The 15366-nt window shown below is 42.0% G+C and overlaps 1 protein-coding gene across 8 annotated transcripts in view; it reads left to right on the forward strand.

The window, feature by feature from the left end:
• YAP1 (Yes1 associated transcriptional regulator) overlaps positions 1-15366 on the forward strand; it is a 100768-nt gene that overhangs the window by 42653 nt on the left and 42749 nt on the right. For all 8 annotated transcript variants that reach the window (XM_084842658.1, XM_084842660.1, XM_084842659.1 and 5 more), the window contains exon 3: positions 11824-11939. In XM_084842658.1, the coding sequence (XP_084698784.1) occupies positions 11824-11939 (116 nt within the window). The remainder of the gene's footprint in view (positions 1-11823; positions 11940-15366) is intronic.

Here is a 15366-nt window from a genome sequence, read left to right on the forward strand (position 1 = left end):
CTGTGCGATATGGACAACCTTGAACCGAATTTGCATGGGTCATGGTAGATGTGCAGATGCCCTTTATAAATGGGGCAAAACAACATCAAATTATGATTGTGGGGCTGAAAAACAAACTATCCAGCACATAGTGACAGAGTGTCAAAACCGAGCCTATGATAGAGACTTTGCTGATTTCCTGGCTGTGACAACTGAAGCAAAAAAAAAAAATCTGGAACCTAGACATACGTTTGTGATCCTCCTGTCTATATTTTATATTTCATATTTATTATGCTCTATGATTTTATTGTAATGTGATGTGAATGTGCCATATGATAAATAAATAAATAAATGTCTGGTGTACTTCTCAAACAAATATGTAATACAAAGCAGTATAAGAAATGCTAGCAATATCACAGCTAGCATCTTTGCTGTTGACTGGATGTCCTCTTACAATTACTTCACAATTAAGGTCAAAATATTTAATCATTTGTGTTCAGTTTAGCCTTACTGAGCCGAAGACTTGTTTTCTGTACAGCATTACCTTTGTGGATCATATGGTTAGAAAACAGAAGCCATTTATATGGTTACATTCTGATCAGACTGTAATGGGTTCCCCACTAAGCTGTTGCTACCTTCAGAACGGTGGGTGGATAAGTGTGTGTGTGTGTGTGTAGACTGCAAGACACTTCAAAGGCAACTTCTACCACATCCAGCATGACTTAGACTCTATGGTTAGTGCAGTTCCATTAGTGGAGGTATCTAGAGCAAAGTCTAGTTCAGGTGGAGTTAACTAGCCTGCTTCCAGGTTCGGTTTCTTCAAGAGGGCTCTAATTACAGCCTCTTTCAAAGAAGCTGGTACCACTCCCTGTCTCAAGGAGAAATGGATAACCCCTCACTATTAGATGTAACAAGCCAAGATGGGAAAGGGTCAAGCATGCAAGTGGTTGGTTGAACTGTTCAAGCATCTTGTCTGCATCCTCGGGCCTCAGCAACTGGAAGCCATCCAATACAACTGGACCCAACAGATCTGGATTCCTCTGTTAATAGAATTGCACTAACCATGGAGTCCAAGTCATGCTAGATGTGAAGGATTTCATCTTTGAAGTATTTTGCAAATTTGTCAAAGCAAGCCATTGAGGCTATGACTGGTTCCTTTCAGGGTCGTATAATATACCTTTCATCACCTGTTGGGTAAAAATATGGAGGTGGAAAAGTGTTCCTCCTTTACCACCCTCACTGCCATAGAGTGAGCTCAATAATGAGCTCTACCTTGTGTGTGTTCACATTCAACATGAGTCTTTCTCCCATTCAGTTACAGCCATCTTTCCTTTTGCTTCATTGCCCTCAGCTCCAAGGTATACCAAGAAGCTAGTTTGGCTGTCCCAAGGGGGAGAGGGTGCTTGGATATGATCATGTCGACCTATGCGGTCAACACACACACACCAACCATCTCAGTTTATTGGCCCTTACCCATTCCATATCTTAATCAGGCACTGATCTAGTACATCTATAGGTGGACAGGAAGCCTGAAGAAGTAGATTGAATTCCTATAGAGCACAGCAGCCCTCTGAAAAGGGCTGAGGACTTGGGAATAAATCCCATTTAAATCGCCTGGCTTAAGTACGACTGACTTTGAAAGAAAACCATGGGTTCAAACTCTGGGTTGTTTGTCTCCCAGCAACCCAGAGTTCAGGGTTTGGCTGTCAGGGATGGAGTGTCCCTGGATTGTTTATCACAGTGTGAGAAGGTGGGTGCGTGGAAACCAGCACACACGCTTGCTCCCGCTTGTCTTCTTAAGAACTCATGGTTACATTGGCTTGGAGTGGGAGGGAGGCATTCAGTTCGTTTCTCTCTCCAGGCAGTGATATCCCGAAGGAGGGAATACAAGGACACTAGAATTCCCTGATGCAGCCTTTGCTATGGGAATTCCTTAAGTATTGCCATTGCCCCAAAATTTCAGTCCCCCTGAGCCCAGAGTAATTAGGAAAGGGGAAAATTGGTAGGTTGCCAGAAGATAATATTAATGGGGCTATCCTGAAATTGCAAAGAGGATACCTGACAGTTAGGAAAAAAAAACTACATTTAAAATCTTATTCAACCGTATGTAATGCTGATGCCCAATAACCAATGCTGCTGTCCTGGAACAGGGTTGGGCAAACTCAAACTCCCCGTGCTCACTTATGATTTCCCTTTTCTGTTGCTTTGTGGGACTACATTGAAGGCACACTTGGAAGAAGCAGATTATCTATACTTGAGTTATACTTGAGTTCTTGGTTTTAAGGGAAGCAAAAGCCAAGTGTAGCCAAACGTGTACCCTGGATTTTAGGATTCAAAATGGTCTTGATAGGAAGGAGCGCTGGGCAGAAAACAACAGAATGACATTTAATACGGATAAATGCCAAATTCTGCACCTAGGAAAAAGAAACCAAATGCACAGTTACAAGATGAGGGATATGTGGCTCAACAACACTACAAGCGAGAAGGATCTTGGAATTGTTGTAGATCACAAGCTGAACATGAGCCAATAAAGTGATGTGGCTGCAAAAAAGACAAATGCTATCTTGGGCTGCATTAAATAGAAGCATAGCGTCAAATCCCGGTTAGGCCTCATCTGGAGTCCTATGTCCAGTTCTGGGCACCACATTTTAAGAAGGATGCAGACAAACTGGAGAGGGTTCAGAGGAGGGCAACAAAGATGATCAGGGGACTGGAAACAAAGCCCTATGAAGAGAGACTGAAAGAACTGGGCATGTTTAGCCTGGAGAAGAGAAGGCTGAGGGGAGATATGGTAGCGCTCTTCAAGGACTTGAAAGGTTGTCACAGAGAGGAAGGCCAGGATCTCTTCTCGATCATCCCAGAGTGCAGGACACGGAACCATGGGCTCAAGTGACAGGAAGCCAGCTTCCGGCTGAACATCAGGAAAGACATCCTGACTGTTAGAGCAATACGACAATGGAACCAATGACCTAGGGAGGTGGTGGGCTCTCCCACACTGGAGGCGTTCAAGATAAGGCTGGACAGCCATCTGTCAGGGATGCTGTGACTTTGATTCCTGCATTGAGCAGGGGGTTGGACTCGATGGCCTTGTAGGCCCCTTCCAACCTTACTATTCTATGACTCTGTTATCTAGATCCATTTCAGTCAGGCTTCAGGCCTGGGCATGGGACAGAAATGGCATTGGTCGCTTTGGTGGATGATATGAGGGGGGCTGTAGATGGGGGTGAATGCCCCTTCCTTGTTCTCCTCGACCTCTTTGTGGCTTTTGATACCGTTGACCATGGTATCCTCCTGGACCGCCTGGAGAGGATGGGCGTTGGAGACATCGTATTAAGGATGGTTCCAGTCCTTCCTCTCCAGCAGGTACCAGAGGATAGTACTGGGAGAGGAGGTGCTGGACCCGTGGCTGCTCACGTGTGGGGTGCCATAGGGTTCCATCCTCTCCCTGATGGTATTTAACATCTATGTGAAGCCGCTGGGGGCTATCATTAGGAGGTTTGGGGTGCGGTGTCATCAATATGCGGATGACACGCAGCTCTATCTCTCATTCAAATCTTCACCAGGGTTGGCCGTGAAATCCCTGTCTAAATGTCTGGAGACGGTGAGGAATAAGCTGAAGCTGAACACTGACAAGACCAAGGTACTTTTGGTGGGAGACAAGAGGAGGTTGGGGGATGTCAACATGGTGTTGAATGGGGTACGGCTACCCTTGAAAGACAAGGTCCACAGCCTGGGGTCATTTTAGACTCCCAGCTGTCCATGGAGACTTGGGTGTCAGCTGTGAGCCGGACAACATTGTACCAACTCCATCTGATAGGGCAGCTGCGCTCCTACCTTCCCAACCATCTGCTCCCATCAGTAGTACATGCCCTGGTCTCCTCTTGTTTAGACTACTGTAATGCACTCTACATAGGGTTACTCTTGAAGATGGTTTGGAAGCTGCAGCTGGTGCAGAACGCGGTGGCTCGCCTGATTAAAGGCAGCTGCCGGCGAGATCACATCACTCCAGTGCTGAAGGAGTGGCACTGGTTACCAGTTGTTTTCTGGGCCAAATTCAAGGTGTTGGTTTTGTCCTTTAAAACCCTATACGGTTCCGGCCCAGCCTATCTCGAGGAGTGCTTCCAGCAACACCAGACAGGCCACTCAACAAGCCTCGGATGGCCTTCTCTCCATCACATCAGCCGGGACAGCTAGGCTGGTGAGGATGAGGGAGAGGGCCTTCTCTGTGGTGGCCCCCACTCTGTGGAGCTCCCTCCCTAGGGAACTCCACCGTGCCCCCTCTTTAATGAGCTTTGACCACACACTGACAACTTGGTTATTCGGGCAAGCATTTGGGGTGGGTTAGGGTATTTTTAAATAAAGTTTTAATGTATAATTTTGCTGTTTTAAATTGTACCGTTGTACATTGCCCAGAGTGGCCAGGTGACCAGCCAGATGGGCGATTAAGAAATTTAATTAAGAAATTTAATAAATAAATACATTGCCTGTGGCTTGCCTTATTCATCCCACCTGCTGCTGGCCCAGTTCTCTCTCTTGTGTCTGTGTCCATGTGTGTGTCTCATTGGGCCAGTTCACAAGACACGAGGGTGGTCAATAAGTTGCGGTGGTTTATTAACCACTCTACATGTGTTGGTCGTATGCTGGCCCGATTTACGTTATTATCATAGCCGTTGCAGCTTCTCATGTCATCCAAACCTGGTGAGGATGGCTTGTTGGGGTGGTTAGCAAACCATCCAAAATCCATGGCCTGTTGTAGCGGTGTGGGGTTGTTTGTTAATAACCTCAGCAAACCACCTTTTTTTGGGTTCGGATGACACAGGAAGCCACGGCAGGGAGCTTGAACGGACTGTAGTGATTGTGTGAACTAAGTCATTGAATGTATTTGTTCTGATCCAGCAGCCCACTCACTATTATCCTTATCTTTGCACCTGCCTTTTTCTTCTTGCCCAAACAGACTTACTCATGTTTTCTTGCCTTATGTTCTCTCATCTTGTTTACCTGACTGTTGTATCCTGTCTTGGTTCTGTTTCTGTGCCAGCAGTGTCTTAACCCTGCTCACAATCCTGCAGATGCCATCCATATCTCTTTGTGGTGCAGGTGTAAATATGTTGGAATCCAGATCATGGAAGGCAGAGTTAGATTTAAGGTTTCAAGGCTGAACCAGCAACTGTGAGTGTACAGTAGGCTTCAGCCCCTCTGTCTGAGAGATTGCATCTTGGAATGCAAAAAACAAAACAAATGGCATCACCTGCAGTTTAAATCCTTGGTACTCCAAATATTTTTCAACGGCATGACCGTTGTTATGGTTCTTTTGTATATTGGAAAATTTATCTTCTATCTCTTTATAAAAATAAAAAAACAGTGAAGTCATAAATATGCCACTTGTTAATCATTAGTATTTGGAAGGAGAGAAGAACCTACTAATGCTTAACTAGCTGGAATTGTGCCATAAAGTTAGACAAGTTCCTTCATTTTGCCCTGGTGAACCTAGGTTTATTACCTTAGTTTTAAATAGGTGAATGATTTCCAAGCTGTTTTAAAAGTGATGCCTTTCCTGTTCTAGATAGTAAATATTTAAAGTATACTTGCTTAATCTTTGCTTTCAAATACTCACAAATTTAGATACAGGTATGTGTATATATTTATGATTATGCCAATGAAATTTCAGGCTAGAATTCCTCCTTTATGTATTGTACTTTGTTCAAAAAGTGTGGTTGGGATTAGTCACTGATGATGACACTTTATTTGGAAAACTCTTGCAGTTTATTTGCTGTAGCAGTAATAATAATCTTTCATTCGTATAATCATAGTGCCTGGTGTTTGAACTTTGTATTGGCAATTCTGAAAATAGACAAGAGCAAATGTACAAATACTATAACCCAAACAAGAGAGCATACGTTTTATGCGAGGAACTGTAGAAAGATTGGTCAACAATAAAGCATTGTCCAGAGAGTCAATTAAGCGTGTAGGTTTAGCGAGCTTGGGAACAAGCCCTAGCATGTGACTTTATAAATAACAATTTCACAACAACATAGGCTTGGTAAGTGGGCCATAAATCTGGGCATTCAGCCTGCTGAGCATTTTAATGCCAGCCCTGCCATCACAATATTTTGAATTGACTGCTGGTGAGAAAATGAAAGAGTTGGAATTAAGCTAAACACCATTCTCTTGTTGAAACCATCTTTATAGTCTGTTTCATGAATGTAGCCTATATTGCTTGCTTGTTTCCATCAAGAGAAAGGGGTCATTGGGTTAAAAACAAAACCCCACAATATGAAGAACTTGCATAGCCAGGAAAAAGAACTACAGAACTGGTTGAATGCAACAGGTGGCATATCTCCTGACACACAGCAATGCAGCTTTGCCTGTAGAAGGGATTGTGTGACCTAATTTTCCCTGGAGTCTCCTATTCGGAGCAAGAGGAGGGCAGCTTTGTCACCTTTTGAAGATCTGCCTCTGCAGAAGGGCAAGAGAGGGACTTGGGAAAAGACTGTGTATTTTCCTTCATGCATGCATCCTCCTCCCTGGTCTTCCCCATAATTCCATTAGAAGCAAGAAATTGGGGGAGCAGGGTCTTCCAATGGCACAGATGTTGCAGCTCCTCACTTTCAGTTATTTGGTAAGGCAGGGAATACCAGTCTGAATCCTCAAGTTATTACAATGATGTATATCACTAATGAAAATGATTAACTGCATGGATTATGTACACCTTTTTGGTGTAATTATCTCCTACTGCATGAACATAGTTAATGCTATATATCAATGGCAATAACTACTGACAACACCTAGTTCTTTTTTTCATTCCATTCACATCTGAGAGCTATTGTGTTTTTTGTTAGGAATCTATCTCTATAGGCAGTCCTGAACTAGATGGTGGTTAACAAACATCTAGACAAGGCAGAAATAATGGAAAATCTGTGACTTGAGAGAGGGTATTATGCCTTTTCTGGATTTAAGAGTCACATTTCTATGAGCCAAGTCTGAAGCATGGCCAGGTTCCTTGATCCTTTAGGACCCATGCAGGGTCAAGTGGACACCATAAGAAGGAGTGTTTCTTGCCACTCCATCTGCCCCCCTTCCTAGACAGCAGGGGTGGATAGCATGCAGCCTGCCGTGAATATCTTACCCCCCTCATTTCCCCCCTTGGTGCCATAAGTTACCCACCCCTGCTGGAGAGCAAGGATTTGGTGACAACAGCCAGGTACTCACAACTGCTGCAGCACATGCCGGGCACCATTTGCCTAATTACCCACCTGTGCACAGCTTGTGTCTTCCGAACCTGGGCAGCCTGGCTTATTGGAGGAGGAAACAACCCTGAAGTAACCCAACAAAAGGGCATGAGTTATTTGAGGGTTGTTTTCCCCACAAACAAGCCATGCTGCCCGGGTTTGTATGACATGACAAGCTGCACCTAGGCGTGTGATTAAACAAATGGTGCCCAGCATGCACTGCAGCTTAAAGAAGGTGCCTTGTTTAACCAACAGTGATCATGCTAACCAGGTCAGTGGTTTGTGCCATGGTAATCTCAGATCAGCAACTACAATGGACTCTACATGGGGTTGACCTTGAATACTGTTCAACAACTTCAGCTGGCACAGAATAGGGCTGCTTAGCTGGGTGTGTTAGACTGTTAAAAACCTATTACACCCAGATTGGTATAGTTGCATTTGCTTTGTATTTCCTTCTGGGAACAATGGAAGGTGAACTTAGTCCAAAACAGCCTGGGTCTAGAGTACTTTTGGAACACTTTTCCTATATGATCCCCCCACCCCTACCCCGCCTTGGAATAAGGTGGTAAAGTTTTGCCCCAGGTCCTACTTCATTGTCATGAGGTAGTAATGGTGGTTTTGAGCAGAGTACTCTGGAGCATCACACCTTGGTGGTAGAGCTTCTTCATGATCTAAATCCTGCTTTTCACGGTTTTCATGGGGGTGGTGGTGAGTGAATTGGTAAAAAGGTGGCAGCATGGCTTAACAATCCTACAAACCATGATTGACAGGATTCAGGATGTGCTGGATCCTCCCTCTTCCTTTCCTGACAATTGGCCACGTTGGCTGGCGCTGATTGGAGTTATAGTCCCAAACATCAGGAGAGTACAGGTTGCTGATTACCTACTACCTCATACTTAAGTTTGAACATTGTGGCTAACTGTTTCAAGCAACCCAGAAATGGAAGAGCAGATCAACACACCGGAGGGACAGAAGAAGGACATAAATTCTGAGCATTCAAACCATGATTGGGAAGGTCATCTGAACTAAGCAAACGTGTCGCTCCAGCTGATCATATTGCCACTACTTTGTTAGACTTCCTCTCCCATTCGATTCCATCTCAGGTGCCCAGAAAACATGATACTGTTAATTTGTTCAAGTTTAAGCAGATCTTAGTCTGCTTCATGCAGGGAGACTGCTTGGGAATCTTTTGTTACCTGCTCTGAGCTTACCAAAGGAAGAGCAGGGTAGAAGTGTAATGGTAATGATAAATAAATACTCATTGATATCCTGCTTACTTTGAAAGAGCTTATAATCAGGTCCACCTAATTCCATTATGCCAGTAAGTATTCAGGTCTAGGTGAGATTTGCCCATTTTTGGCAAATGGGAGCTTTATATGAATAACCAAAGGTCACAGTTGGTACCTGTTGTGGTGTTCCACTTGTTGGTGGAATTCTGCCATTTTCTAATATTGACAAACAACAATAGTAAGGCTTTTCTGGATTGTACTGATACTTTGGCTTTAAAACTTTGTTTTCTTCCATTTTCAACAAGGATGTAGGCATACAAGATCCATTTTGCTTCTTGAGAATCACACTTACAGCAGCATTTAGCCTTGGCATTGATGGCTGGGTTCTTGGGCTTTGTTGGCTCTTCATGCTAATTCTGCATGTCTTTGGCACTCAGTATGATGCCCCACAATAAAGCAAACCACATGTTTTAAGTTTGGAATAGACACTCTGGCTGTAAATTTAAAAATAGTGGTAAACCATAGCTTGAGTCTGTTCTTGTGGAAGGCTTTCCTCACGTTGTATCCCTTCTCTTCCTTCCTGGGTATTTAAGACCCACTATCTAGCACTATTTCATGTGTGCTGAGGTAAGGCTCCACACATTATCTCCTAAGTCATAGAACTGCTTGCCTCCCAGTACTTATTTCTTCTCTCTCTGAAAAGAAGTCAGTTGTGGAAACCGTAACATGAGACACAAGCTGTGTAAGGAGCCAGAGATATGCCTCTGAAGAGCAGAATCTGTACTAAAAGAGTAAGAGCTAAACTCTTTGTAAACAGCATGAAGCAGGCAGTTCAAAATATTTTAATTTGGCTCTGGAAGGATCTTGGAGAAGTTGCTGATAAGTTTTCCACAAATGTACATTAACTTCATCAGCTGCTCTAACTTTTAGCGTTAATTTTTCTAAAGCTTGTTGTGATGGAGGGTGGTATCTGAGGCACTGTTTCCAGTAAGTTACTCTTTGTGTGTTGGAAATGAGAGAGGGAGAAGACTAGTGATTAGTTTAATGGATGTTTATTAAAAAGGGATTGGGAAAGTCATCTAGAACTGTCATCGCTCCCTTTTTAGTGAAGACTGAAAGCAGCTAATGGGGACTAACTTTTTAGAGTGTTCATCAGCAAGGTTTTGAAAGTATATTACAACTAAGGAATATCAGGAAGTGTCCATTCAGCGATTCATGAGCTGTAGTCCACATTTTGCACTCAGGTAGTCAGCAAAGCCATCATGGCCAATTATATTTAAACAATGGAAACTTCTTGCCAGAATAAAAAATAATAGTTTTGGCACTCTGTATTGACTAACAAATGTGTATTGTGAAAATGTGCACTAACCTAGCAATACCTACCTATTCCCTAGTGTCACTTGTGTGTTTTATTTATCCCACGTGTTCATTATATCTGCACTGAAGTGCAGAAGCAGTTGAGTTTTAATACAGCAACCTTCACTGTGGCAGTTATAAATAAATGTGTTTGCCTGCAAACTAGAATGTTCATCTTGAAGTACAGAAAAAAGATTAAGAAACTGTGTCGTATTTCCCATACTTGTGGGATTTACCAAAGTATGTTGACTCCACTGGCTGTATAGAAAACCAGTGTGTGTCTTGGCATACACTTCAGGAGGCTTGTCCATGATGTCATTCTTCTTTGGAAGATGTGTTGCATCACATGTTACAACTGCTTCATTAAAGCGGTCAGATCTCTAATCCTTTATGCTGTTTCTGTTCCTGGAATTCTGAGTAAGCAGATTTCAGGAACTGGAATTGAGGCAGCTAGTAATACTCTGGCACTATGATCTTCTTTCTTTTTTCTTTTTCTTTTTTTTAAGAAAGCAACTTTATGCATCAGTTAACTTCACTTGCTGGTTGCAGATTCAGTCTAATTGAACCACTTTATAATAATGTTACTGATCTTTAGTTGAATATTAAAAGTGTTGTTGAATGTAATTGGTCTTTTTTATAGTGAATTTCCTTAAAAGAGTAAGTTCTCCATTTCCTGTCCTTTGGCCCTATAGCAGCCTTCCCCAACATGGTACCCTCTAGGTGTGTTGGACTACATCTCTTATCATCCATTACCATGCTTCCTGGAGCTGATGGGAGACATAGTCTGAAAGATCTGGAGGGCACCAGATTGGGGAAGGCTGCCTTATAGAATCACAGAATCAAGATAAAATTTCCCAGTCGGGTATCCCCCCAAAACAGACTACTTAGTAAATTCTGGTCATTTGGGGAGGGGACACAAATGAATAAAGAAGTCTATGTATTTTGCCATTCAAATGATAGTGCCCTATAAAAAGGGAATATCTCAAATGATCACAAACTAAATAGCTGAGTTAGAATGCCCTCATGATTTACATCCATAGTTCTGTAAGGTTATTATGCCATCAGAAATCATCCCCTACTTTTAGACATGTATATAAACAGTTAAATGCTTTCTTCCTCCCTCCATGGTCAGTGTAGCCAGTGTAGTGTAGTGGTGAGAGTGACGGACTGGGAGCCGGGAGATCCGGGTTCTAGTCCCCACTTGGCCATGGAAGCTCACTGGGTGACTTTGGGCCAGTCACAGACTCTCAGCCCAACCTACCTCACAGGGTTGTTGTTGTGAGGATACAACGGTGAGGAGGAGGATAATGTAAGCCGCCTTGAGTTCCTTGCGAGAGGGAGAAAGGCGGGGTATAAATGCAATAAATAAATAAATAAATAAATGGTCAAATTTGTATTATGAAAAATCCTTGTATATAACAATCCTAATTATACTCCCAGATAGCATTGGAAGCACAAAAATGTGTCAGAGATTGTCAACTCTCAGTTGGCTGCATTCAGAGCTAATGTCATCTCCCGTATACCTATCCTAATGTATTCCTGGACTTTCAGCTAAGTACCATCTCTATTTTTGCTCCTAAGCCAAAGCAGTTGGAACATGCATTGTCTGATGCAGGGAAGCATTATCTGGCAAGGGTCCTAAAAGCTACTCACAACAGGCCCAAAGAGGTTTTTTGCATACTTCCCAGCAGGATTCTTTTTGGCTTTGAACACCAGACCTCTCATGCCATTCCACAAAATCATTTTTTGAAATGCTTCTCTGTTTTAAAAGCAGTTCACTATATGCCATGGGACTTGCTGTTCATGAAACACAACAGCAGCCAAAAGGGCATGCTGAACTAACACTGCAGTTCTTTAGATCCCTGCCCATGGGTACAATAATTGGGGCCATACCTTGTGAAAGGCAGTTATCTGGTGCCTATTCTGTATGGGCTTATGTTTAATGCTGGTTTTCTAATTGATTGTTGTAATCATACAAGCTTTTATTGTGATTATATATTGTCTAAACTCCTTATTCTGTTTTGTCTCAGTCACATTGATCAGACAACAACATGGCAGGATCCGAGGAAAGCTCTTCTTTCCCAGATGAATGTTACAGCCCCCACAAGTCCTCCAGTGCAACAGAACATCATGAATTCGGCAACTGGTAAGGAGAAATCGACAATCTTCAAGGAAGTTGTTACAAGCAGTTCAGTATTTATAGTGGCTATTCATCACCCAAGTAATTATTACTGTCATTACTATCTTCTGCAAATGCTTCATGTATAAAATAGATCCTAAATAGGTTCTGTTCCATATAATTGCTATATACTGATACTTCTCCTGAGCAGGTAGAACACCCAATTAAAAACAATACAAGTTTGTCTAAATTCATATTCAGTAAAAAGAAGCAAGACACAAGTTAAGCAAACAAACTTGTTTGAGATATTCATGTGTGCTTTTAAATGCTGTATTAAAGTTTATCTTCAAAACACTCTAGTTCCTACATTACCCTTTTCCTCTGATTCTCCCCTTGTCCTCTTAGACCCTTTTCTGCTTTTTCCTGTCCATGTTTAAATCTTGACGCATTGTCCCCTATCTGTTCCTGATGTGAGTTCGTAGTGATTTTCCTGATATTGGGCTTCTCGTGCAAAATTAATCTTTTGAAAACATCAACATTTGTTTTCTTCAAGCCCTTTTTGGCAGGTGGCTGAAACAGCACAGAGCACTTAATCTCTCATTCAAAAGAACAAATATCTCAGCTAGATTTAGGGCCTTGTGCAAACATATTGTTGCCTCATCACTTAAGTGATGGAGAGAGCTCTGTGGTTTCCTGAGAAATTTCAGGGTTAATGCTAGTTATGGCTAACTTCTAAATCAGGGTTTGAAACTGGTTTCAAACCCCAGTTTAAAGCTAGCTATGGTTAGTGTTAACATTGGCGCAGCTGTAATGTTTAAAAGTAGAAAGCTGGGATTCTGCACAGGAAAAGGCTGCACAGGAAAAGGGGTAAGAAGTCTGTGAAGCCATGATGTGATCCCCTTTACTTAAACAGATAGAGAACTTTTACTTGGAGATCACTGCCTATTCTTCTTGCCCAGTTCCCCATGTGTGTTAGCTTAGTCACAACCTGATGTGCGCTGTAGGGATCTAAAGTGGTGTTTCAGAAAGTACTGTCTACATGGGGCATTCTTAGACTGGATGTGTTTATTCAGCATGCTTCAATCCATGCAGCTACAAGCCTTCAACCCATGCTAGTCCTTCAACTGTTTGAATGTTGGATGGTGAACAATAGTGGGGTTGTAGTGAACTGTACCCTGGACCAGTAACAGCATGAGTTCTCCTATGCTGTGCTGTTCATTTGCTGGAGGGACAGAGCAAGGGAGCTTTCTGTGTCATTACTTTTCTCATTGTGTACCCACTTCCTGTTTTATCTAAACAAATTATACAGGACCATATGATCCTGTGTCTTTGAACTACATGTTAACTCTTACTTATCTAATTAATTTTGGGTTGAGAAATGACTATATCATACCGTTGCACAACTGCATTTTAAAACCTTTAAACATCTGGTATCCCAAATTGTGAAATTGCATGGCTTTAATAAAAACCGTTAATGAAACGCATAGAAATTGAATTGGTTGATCATCTTTAAGAGCTTGGCTACTTCAGGAAATGTTTCTTGCTAAAGCTTTGGTTTCTGTAGTTGACATCCCCGCTCCCACTGAACCAATCTGCACATCAAGCTGTTGTTTAAAAATCTATAGAGTACTAAGGTAAATGAGGAAATTCAATCAACTGCTGTATGCACTGGGAAAACATATGTTTTAATAATAAATTAATAGTAATTTTCTTGTAGGCTGCTTGCTGATAACAGAATTCAGATTCTGAGATATCAAAAGCCTCCCTAAATACTAAGTTGCTTCAGGCTAAGTAAGGCTGCAAATCTGTCTTTAACATCAGAGCAGGTAAGCCAGTAGCAGCCAGAGCAGATGTAACAAATCTGCTTGGCAGGGACCATTGTGTCATCGGAGAAAATCAGCCCACAGTGCACAAGCAGAGGTCAAAGATAGAGATCTGAATAATATAGAGGAGGTTCAATGCGACACAAGGCCCTTCATAATTATGTGCCCTTCATTAAGTTAAGAATATTTGTGCCAACGTGAGCAGTATTTGTGCACAATATTTGTATATTCATAGTCTACATACAGCTTGGTCCGCATAGTTCCCCTGTTTTAAGGTTTGTGTAAGAATCTGAGGGCCAAGGGGAGAAGAGCTGCCTTGTGCTAGTAGTAAATAGCTTGTCCATCCCTTCAAACAAAATACAGGAAATGGCATGTCTAACCCTGAATGTAAATTAAAGGATCCTACTCAGTGTAACTTGTCTGGATAACATCTTGGTGCCTGTTGTTTTCTGCCCCTTACTATGAAGATAGATTTGCATGCTTCAATGTTTTTCACTCGTGAGTTAATATAATAAGTAGTCTTGTGGGATTGGTAAACAAAAACAGATTATATTATTCTAAATGATTAAAGGTTGTCCATATGGCGAAGTTCTTCATCTACTGCTTCAGCTTCCTGGCACTGAAGGTGTGTGAAGAGGTGATTCAGTAAAAAAAAAAAAAAATGCAGAAGTTGTGCTCCTATGGTAGGGATAGTTTTCATGCTACAAATAATTTTATTCCATACTAAGCTTTGGGTTGAAACATGGGTTGTCGTTGTGTGTGAACCCAGCGTTATGATTTAACTATGGGTTGTTAACCACAAACAACCCTGAGTTCACAACCCAACAACAAACCATGGGTTTTCTTTCTGTTCATGGTTAATAAGCCATAGTTAAATCATAGTGCAGGGTTTGCACATAATGACAACCCATGATTCAATTAATCAATGACAACCCGTATTCAACACGTATTCAGCTCTACTCTGGGCTGTCATTATGTGCGAACCAGGTGTACTACAGTTTCGACAGGGCACATGTAAATTGTGAAATACCAAATTCCACAATTGGCTTTTGCAGTCACATTTTGCAAAACTTGGATGTAGTTTACATTGTTCTGATTTAATTTTTCCAAAATTTGAATTTGGCAGGCATTGCAGCATTTTGCATAATGCAGAGCTATAAAAATAACTAATACTTTCCCAAAAATATTGATGATGGTTGCAACTTTTGCTGTGGTCCCTCAAAAGTGGGGACTGAGGGCAGATGGGAGAAAAAGTTGCAGAAACATCAGAGGACAGCTGCAATTCCACAGACCTGCTATAGAAAAAGGAAAGGTTTTCATTTGGAATAGTAATTGATTGTGAGGGGATGGGGACACACCTGGAAATAGAGTAGAAGACTGGTTTGAGAACTACTGAACTAATCTACTAAAATAAATAAACAGAATTATTTTTATTTTAAAACCCTGAATTTTGGAAGTGATACTTCTAAAAGCCTTCATGGTAGCCTTTTGTACATGCAGTAATGCATATTGCTAAAGACAGTTCCTTGCTAATTTGTTGTTCAGTCGTTAAGTCGTGTCTGACTCTTCGTGACCCCATGGACCATAGCACGCCAGGCCTTCCTGTCCTCTGCTCTCTCCCGGAGTGTGCT

The sequence above is a fragment of the Heloderma suspectum genome, chromosome 3 (genome assembly GCF_057233095.1).
Source record: "Heloderma suspectum isolate Gila_16-S chromosome 3, 16-S_ref, whole genome shotgun sequence".
Taxonomy (NCBI): Eukaryota; Metazoa; Chordata; class Lepidosauria; order Squamata; family Helodermatidae; genus Heloderma; species Heloderma suspectum.